Source organism: Dasypus novemcinctus, chromosome 5 (assembly GCF_030445035.2).
Source record: "Dasypus novemcinctus isolate mDasNov1 chromosome 5, mDasNov1.1.hap2, whole genome shotgun sequence".
Lineage (NCBI taxonomy): Eukaryota > Metazoa > Chordata > Mammalia > Cingulata > Dasypodidae > Dasypus > Dasypus novemcinctus.
In genome coordinates this window covers 101420137-101438214 of record NC_080677.1, presented here as the reverse complement: position 1 = coordinate 101438214, position 18078 = coordinate 101420137, and the positions used below count along the sequence as shown (strand labels likewise).

Here is an 18078-nt window from a genome sequence, read left to right as displayed (position 1 = left end):
TCCAGAGATTCAAATCCCCTAAATATATCTTAAACCCCAACATTAACTGCACCTCCAGCACATTAGCATGAAAGTCTTATGGAGGGAGATCCCAACTGAGTCCAGATTCATCACACATAAACACCATTTCCAAAGAGGGGCCATCTGCCCTGGTAGTTAACCCCATTGGCCATGACCATAACTCCCATGGGTCTCTTTAGCCCTCAAAGGAACCAATATCTGGGGGTTGTATCTGCTTTATCTGTCTCTCTGACTCTGCTCAGTTGTGCATGAGGGCAATCCTTCTGCCAGCCTCCAGACTCTTTTTTAGAAACTCGTAGCCATATAAACTCATTTCTCCTTTCCTTTTCCCCCTTACTTTAGGTCAAACAGCATTTTAAAGTCATGGTATTTTATGTAGACATGGATATTCTGCTGATCCGCATTGAACCTTCCGTATAAGGTCATTTTCCAGTTGCATCATCAGTTGGTAGTTGATAGTGGTCCCTCGTTGCCAGGGAGGCTCATCCCCGGGTGTCATGTCCCACGCTGGGGGGAAGGCATTGCATTTACATGCTGAGTTTGGCTTCGAGACTGCATGGCCACTTTCTCCACACCAATGCCATGTTTTCTTCGATTACTAATCACAATAGTTCATGAATAGAATATCAGTAAATCCACTCTAATCCATATTCTATTCTTCTATCCTGTGGGCCTTGGATTGGTTGTGTCCACTCCACATCTATATCAAGAGGGGGCTTAGATTCCACATGGATGCTGGATGCAATTATCCTGCTTTCAGTTGTAGGCACTCTTGGCTCCATGGTGTGGTGGTTGACCTTCTTCAACTCCATGTTAGCTGAGTGGGGTAAGTCCAATAATCCAGAGTGTAGGAGCTGAAGTCTGTTGAGGCTCAGGGCCTGACAATCATATGGTCAGTCCAGAGATTCAGGTCCCCTGTGTATATATTAAACCCCAGCACCAACTACAGTTCTGGTAAAAGTAACAGGAGAGGCTTGTGAAAAAAGATCACATCTGAGTCCAGCTCTATTACACAGAAACACAAACTCCAAAGAAGGGCCAACTGAGATGGCACTGAACTCCATCTGCCATGTCCATAGAACCTGTGGGTCTCTGTAGCCCTCAGAAGAACCAATACCAGGGGTTGTATCTACTTTATCTGTCTCTGGGACTCTGCTGAGATGTGCATAAGGGCAACCCCTCTGATAACCTCCTGGCTCTTTTTGGAGACTCATAGCCATGTAAACCTATTTATCCTTTCCATTTCCCCCTTGATTCAGGTCAAAAAGCATTTTTAACTCCTGGTATTGTATGTAGACTGAGATAGTCTGCTGGTCTAAGTTGACCCTTTTATTCAAGGTCATTTTCTAGTTACATCATCGGCTGGTACTTGGTAGTAATCCCTCGGCGCCAGGGAGGCTCATCCACAGGAGTCATGTCCCATGCTGGGGGGAAGGCAATGCATTTACATGCTGAGTTTGGCTTCGAGACTGGCCACATTTGAGCAACACGGAGGCTCTCAGGAGGTAACTCTTAGGCACCATGCAGCTCTAGGCTTTGTTCTTATTTCAGGTGCACAGGCTCACAAGCATAGTCGTTAGTATCAAGGGCTCATTATTGGACCTTCATTCTTTTTTGTTCTTTGCTGTTGCACTTGGGAGATTGTTGTTGTTCCTTTAGGGACTGTGATAGAGCTCCTCTGGCTAGGAACTCAGTACTCCCTCAGTTGTTGTTTTTAATTGTATCCACTATGAAAATATCCAAACATTTTTATGTACCATGGATATAAGCCTTGGAGAACTCCCTGCCAACCATGTGTCCCATGTCAATAACATCCCACACCAGTGTTCCTCTGCTGCCATTGTTGAACCTCTCTGTGATCCAAAACTTCCTGAAAAGTGAAGCCCAATCTATTGCCAGGTTGCATTAATAGTAAAATGGAATATAGCGATGAGTTTAAAGGTTAGATATAGAATACATATTAATTTGGAAAAATTACGGTAAAAATAAATTGGGGTATCAAAAAATTAAAAAATGCAAAAGCTTTGTTTTTGATGTTTTGCCTTCCATCACCACAGTAAGTGTTGCCCTGTATGCAAATTGGCAAGGCAACTACTTCTGTCTTTTCCTCAGTGTCTAGGTCCTATCTTTTTCTTTTCTTTTTTCTAATTATTAAGCTTATCTTCACAAGAGTTTTGGATCACAGTAATTCATATATACAATATACAGTACTCCCACATATCCAACATAAAACCTTTTCCCTTCCACAGCAATAATCTTTTTACATATTCATATTGTATTTATTGAAACTGATGTACAGTGCCTTTTGATCTTGTAGGAAGTAAAAAATAGTTACAAATAAAAAATACACTGATATTTATGTTTACCCATGACATTTCCTTTAGAAGAGACCTATTTCTTCATGCAGTTTCAATCAGTTATTTACTGTCCTTTCCTTTCAACCTACAGAGCTCCCTTCAGTATTTCTTGTAGGGCGAGTCTAGTGGTGATGAAGTCCCTCAGCTTCTTTTTATCTGGGAATGTCTTACTCTCTTCCTTATTTTTTCATACTTAGGACACTTTTTTTCAAAAAGTCTACTGGAATGGCTCAGGACTGATCCTCCTCATTGATGGTTGCTAATGCTTTAATCTTTCTCATTACCTAGACCATCATTTCCTGTTTCTTTGCATGCTTTGTGATCTTTTGTTGAAACCTGGACATTTTGGTATTTTAATGTGTCATCACTGGAATTTAGACTCTGAGGCTTCTGTTCCTTAAGCCTTTATGCAGCAAATGTTATGACAGAGCTTTCCTTGAATGCCAGGAGGTAACAACAAAAAATAATGAAAGAAGGAAGAAAAGAAAACAATTTTTCCAGTCTTTGCAGATTGACCTCCATGAGGACTGTCCTTCAGGAGTTATCCATAAAATGAGTTTGAAGCAAAGCTCCAGGCCAAAGTATGGGAGCCTACCTGTTTCTTTCTGTGCATGCATCTTGTCTTGGGCATATGTGTTTGGCCCTAGAAATTTTCCATTTTTAATGGTTTCTAATGTCCCGTTTTCCCTAGGAAGCAGTTTAGGTTCTCACTGTATATCTTATACCATCAATCCCTTGCCCACTGTTCTCCCATGGTGTTCTGTAGGAGAGCTCTGTGATCCACCTCCGACTCACAGGGCAAGTTCTAGGACAGCGAGTCCTTTAGTCCATGACCAAACAGATTGGTCCAGACATCTGTGCTCCCAGTATGTGTACAAGTGCTACTCTGCTTCCTCCAGAACCAGGTCTAGAGATCCAGACTGGGAGCATGGAATGGCTTTGAGCAGATCCAGTGAGCAGTAAGGAAGGGACCAGACAGGGTTCCATGATATCCTACCACTTTAAGTAGCCTTTTTCTTGATTAGGCACTTGTCCTGTTAGTGTTATTTTTCTGGAGCTTTGAAAAAGATATTTCTGCCAGTGCTTGTCAATTGTTCAAATCTTCAATTGGAGCATGGAGCCATTAAACTTCTCACTCTGCCATCTTGAATAGGGTGGGCTATTTCCCCCTTTTTATATAAGAAATAAATTATGTATATATACAATATGCATTAAGAAGAATTTAAAAGGACATACATTAAAGAGTTATCACAAAGAAATTTTTATGAAAAGGAGTTATGAGTATCTGTTCTATGTGAATGGGCTTATCAGGGATTCTTTATATTCTTTTGCTTATCTGTAGATTCTGATTTTTCTTAAGGATCATGTACTATAAAGGAAACTATATGAGTTCTATTCTTAATATGTCAGAATTACCAATACAAAAAATGGCTGAAATATTAACTTTTTATCAAATCATTATTTTTGCATGATTACATTAAACCCTATTATTTTTAGTCATTTTCTATACTATCCTTTTTCTACAAACTGAAATATCCCTTCCCATTCCCCACTCCCATCATTCAACTCTTTTTTAGCTTGGCAACTCCTCTATTCTTTAAAATGCCAAACCAAGTATCATCTTCTCTGAGATTCTTTCCTTGAACCTCTTATTCTGTTTTAGACCAAGCATTTCTAGTAAAGTATGTCCCACAGTCCAAATCCACCCAGTATCTATTTTTTCACAGCATGCATACTAAGAATGGCTCTTTACATTTCTAAATAGGTGGGAAAAAATCAAAAGAAGATTTTGTGACACATGAAAATTATATAAAATTTAAATTTTAGTGTCCATAAATATAGTAAATTGGAACACAGACATGCTCATTCATTTACATAGAGTCTATGGCTATTTTCTCCCACAATGACAGGCTTGAGTTGCTGTAACAGATACCATATACCCCACAAAGTCTAAAGTATTTACTCTCTGGCTCTTTACAGAAAAGTTTGCCAGCTTCAGATGATCAGGTTTCTCAGAGCCCACATAGGACTACACCTGCCTCCTAACTCAGCTCTTACCACATATTCTGGAAAGATTGGTTTCCTTAGGATTCACCATGGCTTTGAGGTAGGGGATACTTTCTTATTTGGCTTGGTCTCCCAAGTATCCAGCACAGTACCAGGTACAAAAGAGGTACCTGATAAATAAATACATGCGCGAAGGAATGATGTAATGCCTCTCCAGTGGAATGTAGGTTACAGAAGGACAGGGATTTTATCTCATGTGTTCGCTATGTATCCCGAGTCTCTAAAAGAGTATCTAGAACATGACTGCACTCAGAAAATATTCATAGAAGCTACTGAAGTGCATGACTGTTAGTAGAGTTTTATAGTTCATAGGTCAATTATTTTATATCGTCCTATTTTGTGATTGATGAAAATAAAACTCAACCTTCAGAGCCTCAGAGAAATACAGAAGAGACAGTTTTAACTTTGTCATGAAGGAAGTAGCTATTATATTTTTTCAAGAACATATTGATTTATCCCAGTCTTTAGTGCATCTCAATGTAGTCACTTCATCCTGTTATTATCTCTGCCTTTCACTCACTTCTAGCAACTATCTCAGGGCAGGTATTAAATCAAGATCCTGCTGACACTGAGTTATTAAATATCTTGTGGCAGCAGGGCTGGTGAAGTAGAGTGAAACTCAGCATTTGGGCTCCACTTCAAATCAGGATGAGATGTACTTTAGGAGATTAATGTGCACACATAAATCATACTCTAAACACTTCTTCTGATCTTAGACCCCTCACTCCCAGGGAGCTGAAAGCTGAGAACTGAGAGCTGAGCTCATACCAGCTCGAGGAGTTTTCATGGAGGATGAACTAAGAACTCTGTGCCAAAGTAAATAATGATAGTCAAAATACCTCACAAGTTCACAGTAAATATCCTGACATTACACGTTCTAGCCACAAAGAAATGTTTTCCTTAAGAAAAATATGAGAAACAGATGTGGCTCAAGAAATTGGGCACCTGCCTCCCACATGAGAGACCCCAGGTTCAGTTCCTGGTGCCTCCTGAGGACAACAAGCAGACAGCGAATGCAAACAATGAGCAGATGAGGGAGCCATCTCAGGGGGAAGGGGAGAATAAACTAAATAAATTTAAAAAGATAAATAGGCCCATTTAGTACCTGATTATATTATATTTTACTTATTATGGGCTTTATAATATTTTGTTTTATAGATTCAATGTGAGGGTCCATATCTTTGTTTCAATTTTGTAACTCCATGGTGCTCTCTCCTGAGGCCAAAGAATCCCAGGTTAATAATTGAGAAAATGTGGCATTGGTGTGGAAAAATGGCCATGGGGCTGCTGGGTGCGGGGAATGGGAGGAAGAGAAGAGATGTGGAGGCATTTTCGGGACTTGGAGTTGTCCTGGGTGGTGCTGCAGGGACAATTGCTGGATATTGTATGTCCTCCCATGGCCCACTGCATGGAATGTGGGAGAGTGTGGGCTATGGTGTAGACCACAGGCCATGGGGTGCAGCGATGCCCAGAGATGTACTCACCAGATGCAATGGATGTGTCATGATGATGGGGGAGAGTGTTACTGTGGGGGGAGTGGTGGAGTGGGGGCGGTGGGGGTGAATGGGGACCTCATATTTTTTGAATGTAGTATTTTTAAAAAAATGAATAAATTGAGTAGAATTTGAAAAAAAAATACAAAGGAGGGAGTAGATGTAGCTCAAGCAGTTGAGTGCCTCCCTCCCACATGGGAGGTTCTTGGTTCCATTCCCAGTGCCTCCTAAAGAAAAACAAGCAAGCAAACAACAAGAAAACAGTCAAGGGAGCTAACTCAGGGAAGTCAATGTGGCTTAGTGGTTGAGTGCCACCTTCCTGTACATGATGTCCCAAGTTCAGCCCCCAATCCCAGTACCTTGAGAAAAGAAAAAAGAAAAAAAAATGCAGAGGAGACAATATTTGTGTTCCAATCACTCACATCCAGTAAGAAGAACTGGCCAGTCTCCCCAGCCATCTCCTGGCAACATAGGTGCTAGTTTTTCCTCCTCACTCAGGAGGACTTCTTACTGCACATCCCTTTCTGGGCTTCATGCATGGTTTCATCAATTACCCAGTTTATCAGTAGTATTTCCCCCTCTGCCACATCATGACAGACATCATGACAGACAGCAAAAACTGCAGGGCAGGAGAGGGGAAGGGGAAGGAAAAAAAATAATGATCATGATTGTGGACACTAATGGAAAGAGGTTAAAAAAAAATGAAGTCACCATTAAGGGAAATTGTGAAATCTTCATGGTTGTTCTAAGAGTGGAGAGCCTTTGGAAGGTTCAAGTCTAGATGGAGGTACAGAAGTGCAGTGATGTGGACTGAGAATGGAATCAGAGATACAATTTCAGATGTAACCTTAGATCCAAGAACGACTGGAGGAATGTTCTAGTGAAGCACAATCCTCTTGATTGGAGATAATCCAAAATTGTGTGCATAAAAGCAAACAATTATCAAATAAGTGATCCAAAAGAGATTGCCAAGACCACTGTTACAATAGGTAGGACACAAAGGATTCATTACTAATCATAGTTAACACAAAGGACTTTAGAGGAGATTTATAGCTTTTCTACATTAGTAGAGTATTATTAAAGTGGAGTGAGGGTACTGTCTGATGTGTCTCTCTCTTATTTGAATTCAGACCTTTCTTGAGTGGGAAGAGAGAGGAGGTAGAATGTTAGCTACTATTGAAAACGGCAGGTGGACGTGTCCACAGGTGTGCATCATGGATGTCAATCTCATCACTGTTGTGTATTACAAACACATGTAAGGTGCAGGCTACTGAACTTAGGCTTGTCCTAGGAGACTTCAAAAGGAGAGTTGAGCAGTGACTCTTTTTAGCATCATCTAAGGGCAGTTTCAAATTCGATATTTCTTCTGCTAGACATTTTCCTATCCTTCCCTCTCCACCATGAAACTTCCTAACTTAGTTTTTTTCCTTCCAGAAATAGTTGATCTTAATGATAATTATTGCATTGAACTCTGAGTACTTATCCCACTTGTGGGAATTTGGGAGTGTCATTTGCCATCCTGTGGCTAACATCACTGTTCCAGGAAGACAATGGCTATGTTGGAGTCTTTTCCTGACTTTTTTTATTACTAATGAAATACGCTTTTAAGAAAGCTTTTGAGTCTAGTCCTTTAACAAGATCTGATTAAATTTTTGGACATAAGGAAACAAAGCAAAGCAAACCTTAAGGATCCAAGCCCTTTTTGAGTGAGACTGTAAAATTTTTAATATGCAGCAATGTTACATACATACCTGATGGATGTGAATATCAACTAACAGAAAATATTAATACTAATTTGTTTTTTTAAAAAAAAGAAAGAAAACTTCAATCCCAATTTATTGTGATTACAAAAATAATAGCACATTTCATTTTCAACTCATTACAGCTCAGTGGAACCAACACATCCGGAGATAAGAAGACTATCTTTAAATAAACTGCTTCTTGCCAATACAAATCTGATGACATAAAAAAGTTTATTTTCATATTTACAGAATAAGCATGCCGACTGCTTCTTAAAATTCTCTTTGAAATTAATGGGTGAAGCTATTTTTAAAGTCAAGGAGCATTTCAAAATGAAGAAGGTATTTTAGAAAAACATCTCACAATGCATTTTATTAATACTGCTGAACAATTCTGTATCTTCTTCTAAAGATAGTGATTTTATCGCAAAGCTTCTGGAACTTCCACCTACAAAAACAGGGGATTTTCTTTCAATAAAACAATACAAATGATTAAATGAAAACTCTGTAGGATATGTCTTTATCAGTAAGCCCTGAGAAAGACTCAGGTATAGATTGATTATTGCTGTGTGGTATTCCAATTTTATACGACAAATTACATTTTAAAATCACTTGCAACAACATGGTAAAACTTTAGACAAATGATGAATCCTTTTGGAATGTAGATTATAAACCCTACTTTTCTTATAAGGAAACTGGAGTTTTTATTTGTTGGAGGGTCTTAAAATGGGCCTGGCCCTTGCACAACTGGGTTGCTAAGAAGGTAGCCCAGGCCTTCTCAAATGGAAATGTACTCACTTGTATGCCTTCCCCTAATGTTTCAAACTTGGTATGCTTGCTTTCATATATTAAAACATTTAAGCGATTAATAAGTATTTGGGGAGGCAACTTTGGTACCATCCTGTAATGGAAGCAAAATTATTTACTAAATCTGAACCCAAATGTCCAGCCCCAGGTTACTTACCCGTCTTAGGTGTCTTATGCTGCTTCCTCGAATTGCTTCCATGAGATTGTCATGAGCTGATCTCATTGGGGTAGAAGGTCGGGAATTGTCTTCCATTTTCTTTTCTTGCACTGACCTCAGAGAATTTTTTATTTCCTTTAGGATGTTGTTTGGCTGTTTCTTACACTTTTTCCCTTTTTTCTTTTTCTGTCCATTCTGTAAGGCCCGTTGGGCATTCTCCTGTTGTTTGATGACTTCTGCAATGTTTCGAGTGATCAACTTTTTCTCTGGAAGTGGAGGAGGAGGAGGAGGTGGTGGAGGAGGAGGTGGTGGCAGCACTTGTGGTGGAGGAGGTGGCGGAGGAGGCGGGGGTGTGGCTGCAGGAGATGGAGCGTGGCTCCTGACAGTTTGGACTTTCTTTGGGAGTTTGGGGGATGACCAGGGAGAGTGCCTCGGTGATGCATAAGGTGAAGAGCCAGGTGTTCCTCTTTGCCAGACTTTGGTCCTAAGACTGGATCCTCCATCATTTCCCTCTTGCTGTTTTTGCTCCTGCATCCGCTTTTGCCTCTGTTTATCCATGTTTCTTGTCAAAATGCTTGTCATGCTCATTCTTGGTCCTGGGAGCTCAAAATGGTAGCCCAGCCTCAGCAGCGTTGTGTTCTCCTTCAGCAGCTTGACTATCTCCATTTCTACCTGGCTGCCCATGATGTGCCTTTGGTTGTGGAAGCGCAGCTCGGTGAGCACTGTATTGTGCTGCAGTGCTCTCATGATGGCCAGGATCCCCTTTCCTGTTATAAAGTTGGACTCGATGTTTATGTTGGTGATGTGCTCATTGACTTTGAGCATTTCTGCAATGGCCATAGCTGCACTGTCATCAGCTCGTGTGTTGGCCAGACTGAATATCTTCACCATTGTGTTGTTCCTGAGGGCTTCAGCAAAGCGAGTAAGGGTCTGTGTTGTGATGTTTTCTATATTGTTCAAGTTGACTTCTATCGTGTCAGGATCATTGTTTTTAATTTTTTCCAAAGCCTCCTCAATAACCGTAGGATTTCCACAAGGGTGAATGGCAACAGGTGACTCTGTGTTTCTTCCACTGTGGCCATTGGTCAAATTTATGTTTTCTATTTGACTTTTAAATGTCTTTGGCTTAGCGTTGTCAGAATTGATGCCTTCATAATTTACAGTTCCATTAATATCTTTTTCATTTTCACTTTTTCTCTCCTCTTCATCACTGTCTTCCTCTTCCTCTTCCTCCTCCTCCTGGGATTCCTCCTGCTCCTCCTCTTCAGTATACACCTCCTCAGAAACCTCACTGTTACTTTCAGTAAAGATAAGCTCCTCCTCACTCTCCTCTTTGTCTTCTTCTGCAACCTAAAGGGTATTTTAGGTATCTCCATTAGTCTTTTCATTTTTAAGCATATTTTTAATTTCTAAAAGTAACACATGGCAAATACTATGACTGCATATCATAAAAGGAGTTAATAATCTCTTGTTTCTATTCTCATTCATTCAGGTGACCAAGGTTAACATTTTTGCTTGTCCTTCAATAGCTTCTAAAAATATTTCCTTTGTCTCCTACAGAATAAATATCTAGAATTCAATTTATTGAGTAAAAACACTATCATTTTGTCAGACTAGGAAATTTAGCTTTGGAACATCCTTGACAAATTTTCATTCTTTCACCTATCCATTCTGAACTATTAAACTCCTAATAAACTTTGAATTCAGCAAGTCCAACCCTTCCTTCTGTAATCACCCTCTATTTTTCCTTATTTCCCCAACCCAAGCAAATGACAACAAAAATATACAACATGCTAATGAGTTCACTTCGTTAACTTTCAAAACTTCATCCCCAACCACAATGAGATACCATTTCACACCGATTAGGATGGCCATTATTAAAAACAAACAAAAAAAAATACACAAAAGTGTTGGTGAGGATGTAGAGAAGTTGGAACCCTCATGCATGCATTTCTGGTGGGAATGTAAAATGGTATAGCCACTGTGGAAAACATGTTGCCACTTCCTCAAAAAGTTAAACATAGAATTTCCATATGACCCAGCAATTCCACTCTACATACCCAAAATAATTCAAAACATGGATATAGATACTTGCACAACAATGCTCATAGCAGCATTACTCAAAATAGTCAAATGTCCATCAACGGATGAATAAATAAAATATAGTATATACATTCAGTGGAATACTATTCAGCTATAATAAAAGGGAATGAAGTTCTGATTCATGCTACAATATGGATGTACCTTGAAAACATTATGTTAAGTGAAAAATAAACAGACACAAAAGGACAGATATTGTATGAAACTTGTGAAATATCTAGACTTAGCAAATTCATACATATGGAAGATAGATTAAAGGCTACCAGGGGCTAGGGAGAGGAAGAATGGAAAGTTATTGTTTGGTGAGTACAGGGTTTCTGTTTGGTGTGATTAGAAAGTTTGGGTAATGGATGGTGGTGATGGTAACTCAACACTGTAAATGGAATTAATACCACTCAAATGAACACTTAAAAATGGTTAAAGTGGCAAATTTTATGTTACATGTTACCATAATAACATTTAAAATATTTTCCCCCAAATTTGCCTTCAATAGCAAATGTGGCAGAAGTCATGTGTTCTCTGGCCCAGCTTGTCTCAGTATAGACAGAGGCAGAGGTACCATTTGTTCCTGCAGCATTTATCTACCTCTGGAGTGGCAGCTGGGTGTGGGAACCCAGAGACTCCACACCACCTGAGAGTGGCTGCTGTACCTGGCACTCCTGGGGAAGGGAAGTGCAGGGCACAGGGCTGCTCTTCAGGACAACAGCAGGTAAAAACTCAGCTCTATGGAAAAAAAATTTCAGTTCACCCTTTGTTGCAAATCAACTTGAAATGTCGAGCTAGAGCAGGGTTCAATGAAATGGACATAGAAGACCAGGTAGCAAAGACAATTATTCTTGACACTATTGGATTCTAACTATAATGTGGAACAGCAAACAACAGTAGAAAATGGGAAGTAAGTCAATTGCCCCAACCTGATGGTCTTAAATTATTTAGCTTGTATCAATTATGAAAGGCTATCTGGCAAACACAATTTCATTCTATCTCTATCTTTCCTATTTACAAAACTCTCTGTACAAAGAAACCCAAGTGATTCTTTTCTCCTTGCTCTTTTTCTTGCTATCTTTTCTGATTTAAAAACAAAAACAAACACACAAAAACACCTGAAAATTGCTGACAGAATCTGACTTCCCGTCATGCTATCTTTTTAGTCCTTTTTTTTTAAAGATTTATTTTTTATATATTTCTCTCCCCTCCTTTCCCCCACCCAGTTGTCTGCTCTCTGTGTCCATTCGCTGTATCTTCTTCTGTGGTGACCACTTCTATCCTTATCAGTGGCACCAGGAATCTGTGTTTCTTTTTGTTGCGTCTTCTTGCTGTGTCAGCTCTCCTCGTGTGCGACGCCATTCTTGGGCAGGCTGCACTTTCTTTTGCGCTGGGCGGCTCTCCTTACGGGGCATACTCCTTGTGCGTGGGGCTCCCTTACACGGGGGACACCCCTGCGTGGCAGGGCACTCCTTGTGCACATCAGCTCTGTTCGTGGGCCAGCTCCACACGGGTCAAGGAGACCCTGGGTTTGAACTGTGGACTTCCCATGTGGTAAGTGGATACCCTATCCATTGGGCCAAGTCCACTTCCCCTTTTTAGTCCTTTCTCATCTCGAAAGCCCAAGGGCCCTTTCCTGTCCCCAGAACCACCAGCTGTTTTTTGTTGTTGTTGTCTGTTTGTGTTTTACTCCAAAGGATCCTGCTGCCTGAGCCATGTAGAACAAGCTTTGGAAAACACTACATTTGTCTAAATAGAAGTCTGTCTCCAGGTTTGTTTGTCCAGTTGCTGTCATAAAATAGCCTCCAGTTATCCACTTGTTTGGAGTGGCAGGCACCAAGTGATGGCCTGGAGAAGGGGTCAGCCACTCCAGGATAGTTTTTCCAGTCTTAATTTACTCACTTATTTAGAAGCAGAAGGGAGAGGGATACTCTGTGTGTATGTGTGTGTACACAAGTGTGATAGAGACATCATGTTTGGTAGCAGCTAGTGTGTGTGTGTGCATATACAAATAAGATATAAAGAGAGCCATAGTATTAGATGGTAGCTAGATGCAAGTCATACTTCAAAAACACAGGATAAAGAGGAGGTGATGGCTCTAGTCAATCCTCTTGTCATCTATGAGAAGAGAGAGGAAGTCTCATATGCCTAGCAGGGGAGCAAATGGATTAGCCAGAGAAAGAATTGTAAACTGGGTTCTTGGCATCTCCACCTTCCCGTCACCAAAGGCCTCTGCATATCTTTTTATAATTCTAGCCCAGGCCAGCTGTGTTTTTAACTGTTTCAGCATTTGGAGGAAAGGAGCTTGGTTCAAAATCCAAGGTATACTGCCTTTCATTTTGCCATTTTAACTTTATCCTCTTTGGTTTTTAAAAAGATCTTTAGGCTCTATCTGCAAAAGATGTTTTCAACTCAAAATGTACTTAGAAGAATTATATCTGACACTTCTATTCAGAAATCATCTAAATGACATTTTTTCCCAGAAAACCTACTTTGATACCACCTCCAAGTCTTCCTGCAATGCACTCACATAGCATTGTACTTTTCCTTAATAGAGCAAGTGTCAGACTTTATTTTAATTACTTAATTTTCATCTTTTCAAATAGACAATTGGGTGAAGGCAGGGACTATGTCTGTTTTGCTCACCTAGCACAGTGCTTAACATGTAGTAGGGGATCAATAAGTATTTGTGCATTAATGGTTCTAAATTGGCACAGATAAATGGTAGTTGAGAGCCAGGGCAAGACCCAGGAAGGAGTATTATACGGTGGGATGGTGTGGGGGAAAGATGACCAACTGTCTTGGTGTGCCTGGAACTGAGGACTTTCCCAGGACGTGGGATTTTAGTTGTAAAATCTAGATAGTCATGGGCAAACCAAGGCAGTTTACCAATCTAGGTGAAGAAGAATGCCATTAAAATGGAGAAAGGTGCCTGAAGAAGGAAGATGGGAAGATGTAAAAAACAAATTTTGCCTCTTCTATAAATTATTCTGGTGCTGGGACTACCTATACTACTGCAGATCACTTCCATACCATTGCTCCGGAGTTAACCCTGAACCCTGTGCGAATGAGGGTGGGAAGTAGGGGTGGGCATAAGAAGGGGGTAAAACAATGAGGGATGAGGTAGTAAGGGGCTGGACAGAGAGAAGATGAATAATGGGCAATAAGAGGAAGTGGCCAACCATTTCTCCTAATTGCCAACTTGGCATCATTACATAAGCAAGGAGGCAAGAGGCTTGGTTTTCACTTCTGGTCTGCTTCTGCCAGAGCTAGTTTACACAAAAAATTCACTAAACCTCTTTGGGTCTCAAATTAACTATGCTATAGTTCAATGGTTCTCAAACTTTAGTGTGCATCGTTATCACCAGAGGACTTGTTAAACCACAGAAATCGGGGACCCACCCCTGGAGCATCTGATTCCATAGGTCTGTGGTAGAGCTCTAGAATTTGCAGTTCTAAGAAGCGTATAGCCAATGCTCACATTTTAAGAACCATAGTCTTTGTGCCAACAGACATTGGTTTGAATTTCAGCTCTACTTACAAGCTATATTGAGTTTCTAACTTCTCCTAGTCTCAGTTATCTGCAGAAAGGTAAGAATTTAAATGAGAGAATGTGAGTTGACTCATTGGTACCTGGCCTGGTATCCATCAGATACTCAAGCCAAGGGAGCTCGACCCTTGGTCCCCAAGACTCCTTGGAGCTCTAAAGCAGTATATATTTGTGTAAACTAAGTGGAACAGAAGACTGTCATTCAACAGGCATTGGACATGATTTACATAAGCCTTCATAGAATCAACAACCTGATAACCAAGACTCCCATCTTTCATTTTTGGTCCATCCCATACTGTTCTTTACTTACAGTGGTGCTGCTGTACTCCTCCCCCAAACTCCTCTCCCCCAACCCTCAACCCTCAACCCTAAGCTATTTTGAGTTTTTTTCCTGTAGTGGGAATAATTTACACCCTCCACCAGCAAGCTTCTGCTCAACACCCCTTGGGATTACAAAGACAACTGCCCAGTAAGGAAAGTGTGGTGGAAGAAATTAGCCTAGAAAGGAATCAACTTCATCAACAAGGCAGTGTCTAATAGAGCAGATAAGCCATTGGCAGGGATCAGCAAAACCTTTGGCAGAGATCAGATGGATTTTATCAACAGCTGACAGCAGGCTTTGCCCTTCATTTCCCACCACTCTCGTGACATTATAATATTAAATTGCCTTTGTTGGGTTATTGCTATGGTGACTGTAGGTCCTGGATATTCTGAGACACTTTCATTCTTTTTAATAAAGGAATTGTTTAATAGTGATAATAAAAATGCCTTTATATTTTATATATTTGATCAAAACTTGACACAATCTCCTACATCAGGGCATCAGGGGGAAAAGGGATCCCTGAAAAATATGATAGTGAAGGAATTGTCCAGCTGAAATCGTGACCTGTCAAATGAGTTCTTCCTTACCTCCCTCTCCAGCCCTTCACCACAAGCAGCCACTGTGGCCTTGGCAGACTCTGTTCTGAATTCAGTGGCCCTTCTGGAGATGATTGACATGGACAAAGCTCATACATATCTTACTGCAAATATGTCCCACAAACTCTATCATCAAGATCATCTAACAGCACCTAGATTAATACCAAGGATGACTTGCCATTGGCTTCAGGCCATTTTGATTTAGTTGATTCCATTGGAGTGCAGGGATTTTAAGCTCGTGCTCTTGACTGTGTTCTAAGAATTCAGGGATTTTTTTGATACGATTTAGTACTCTTACTGCCATTACTATTTCCCCAGAGCACAGTCTTTTGAACTTACTTCTGTTAATGACTCATTTGGCAACTTCAAAGTAGCCATTTACTAGGCAGTAAACAAGAGCTTAGTAGATCTAAGTTCTAATATAAGCACATTTTTTTTTGCCTCAGAATCGTCATTGTAGAAAAGGAAGGGATCTTTGAGCTCGACTACATAGGCACACATAACCTGGGCCCTCATGTCAAAGTATGTGCCATTATCTTAAAATTCTATGCAAAATTTTGTATGTATATATGCACATGTACATGTGCATTTTCTTGAGGAGAGGCTCCATAACTTTTATTAAAATCTCAAAGGGGTTCTTTTCAAAAAAAAAATGTTTGTGGTAACATACATGCAACATAAAATTTTCCACTTTAACTAATTTATGTATGCATTTTAGTGGTATTAATTATAATCATGATGCTGTAATTCACCATCCTTTACCAAAACTTCTATAACCCCAAACCAAAACTCTACATCTCCTGAGCATTAACTCCCCCATCCCTGATAGCTTATAATTTTCTTTCTGCCTGTATGAATTTGTATATTCTAGTTATTTCATTTAAGTAAATCATACAGTATTTGTCCTTTTGAGTCTGGCTTATTTCGCTCAGCATGTCAAAGGGGTTCTTGATTAACAAAGGAAACACTGGCTCCAACTCCCTCGGTGGGCAGATAGGAAATAGAATCCTATATAAGTAACTATCTGGCAAGGCCTAATATCTTAGGGGCAGTGCAGGGACTAGAAATAAGGCCTCCTAACCCTCAGTCCCATGTATGTCCCACCACCCCATACTTTTTGGTATTGGAGAAAAGAAGAGCTATTTTTCCTGTAGCCACCAGCACCATCAAAGCAATCATAGTTCATAATTTTGTCTTTAAAGGAGGAAATATATTTACTTAACTGAAAAAAAATGAGAACAGACATTATGCCAATGTCACTAACTAACAGCTCAAATTAGATTTGTCTGGCAAAATATTTAAACCTGTATCTTGGTTGTGAATTATTTTCTCCTTGAAGGGCCCCTTTTTAGTCAATCAAGGAACCACAGGTAAGAATTTTACGTGATCCATTGGGTGGCCCCAGAAGTTACATGACTGAGCCTGAGAAATTTTTCAGTAGCAAATGCAAATGAAGGAAATGTGATGCTCGGCTTAAGAGTTAGAAAAATCAGAGGTATCTGGGTTTGGGAGACGGGGAGGGGGAGCAGTCAAGGAAAAGTCTGGAGCGCCTACCTTTCCATACTCCCCCAGCCTCTCCTTCTCCAAGAGTTTTTGGGACTCCTTTTCCCAATAGGCCATCAGTGCCTCTCTGCTGAATGTCCCCGTGGGTGTTTTCTCAGTCAGGCTCTTTTGCCTTAGCCCCACGGGAAGACTGTGATCAGGTTCAATGTCTTCCAACTCCCGCTCTAGCTCCTTCAGCTCCTCAGCTGACAGAGAAGCCAGGAGCTCATCCTCGTCGATGGACTCATACTTGCTAAGTCCTCTTCTGTAGCCAAAGGTAGACATGGTCCCTGCTTTGTCAGACCCACAAGGAACTGGAAGAACCAGGCATTCAAGGCAGTCAGAAGCAGGCAGGGAGGCAAGTGGGCAGGCTGGTCAGCAACTAGTGCTAGGAGTGGCTGCGATAGCCTTTTAAGAGTGATGATATAGGGCTGTGACAATGCAGAGAGGAGTGACAGCATGGGCTGTTTTAAGCATCAGACGTCAGCTAGACATTTGAACACAAAGAATGTCACATCGGTGGTGGCTGGAGGTCTCAGAACCAGAGGGGATTATTGACATACTGGCCAGGGCCATTTTTAGCTGAGTCTGATAGCTCATGAGGACAGGCAGGCAGTGTTGCTGATAGAGAGTAATGCTGCTCCTCTTACCTGGTATTCAAACAGGGGGATAAAATTTATGTTGAAAACAACTCGTCATCACCACTACAGCCATGAAAAGATTCCCTCACTATAAAGTCAGGGGTTCAGAAATTATTTCACATCACTCTATTGGTTGTTATTCTGGTTCTCCGATAAGCATTTTGTGGGTGGCATAGATGGAAAAAAAGGCCATAACATCATAGTACTTTCTATTTTTATTGTGTTTTGCAGTTTACAAAGCTCTAATGATTTTCCTAATCATAACAACAGTCCAATGAAATCAACAATAATGTACTCATTTTTTAGATTTTGGCAACTGAGAACTGAGAAACTAAGCGAAAATTTGAGGTCAGACAGCTAGAAAGACAGAGCTAGTATTTTCCCCCCTGCGCAAAATGGCTCCCCTCTCTTCAGCAAGTATATTAGTCCAAAACTAGATTTGGAGTATAACTCCAAAAAGAAAAATAATATTACAGGGTATGGTTTATTGAAGATATGCCAGCCCAGTGTGAAGCACTTTACATATTTTATCTCATTAAATCCCACAATACTGTAAAGAGTATATAATTACTCCTATTATACTGATACAGACTAGAGAGGTTAAGTAACCAGCCCAGGGTCACATAGTTAAATAGTAGAGCCTGAATTTGTATCCAGATTTGTATTTGCTAAAATCTGAAGAGAGTCTAATTTGAAATTAT

The 18078-nt window shown here is 40.4% G+C and overlaps 1 protein-coding gene across 1 annotated transcript; it reads right to left on the bottom strand.

The window, feature by feature from the left end:
* Positions 1 to 7756: 7756 nt before the first annotated feature.
* On the bottom strand, positions 7757 to 17147 carry LMOD2 (leiomodin 2). The gene is made up of 3 exons (XM_004478247.4): positions 16749 to 17147; positions 8642 to 9991; positions 7757 to 8125 (listed from the first exon to the last, which is right to left on the bottom strand). The coding sequence occupies exons 1-3, from the start codon at positions 17019 to 17021 to the stop codon at positions 8099 to 8101; spliced, it is 1650 nt and encodes a 549-aa protein (XP_004478304.2). The 5' UTR covers positions 17022 to 17147; the 3' UTR covers positions 7757 to 8098.
* Positions 17148 to 18078: the final 931 nt, after the last annotated feature.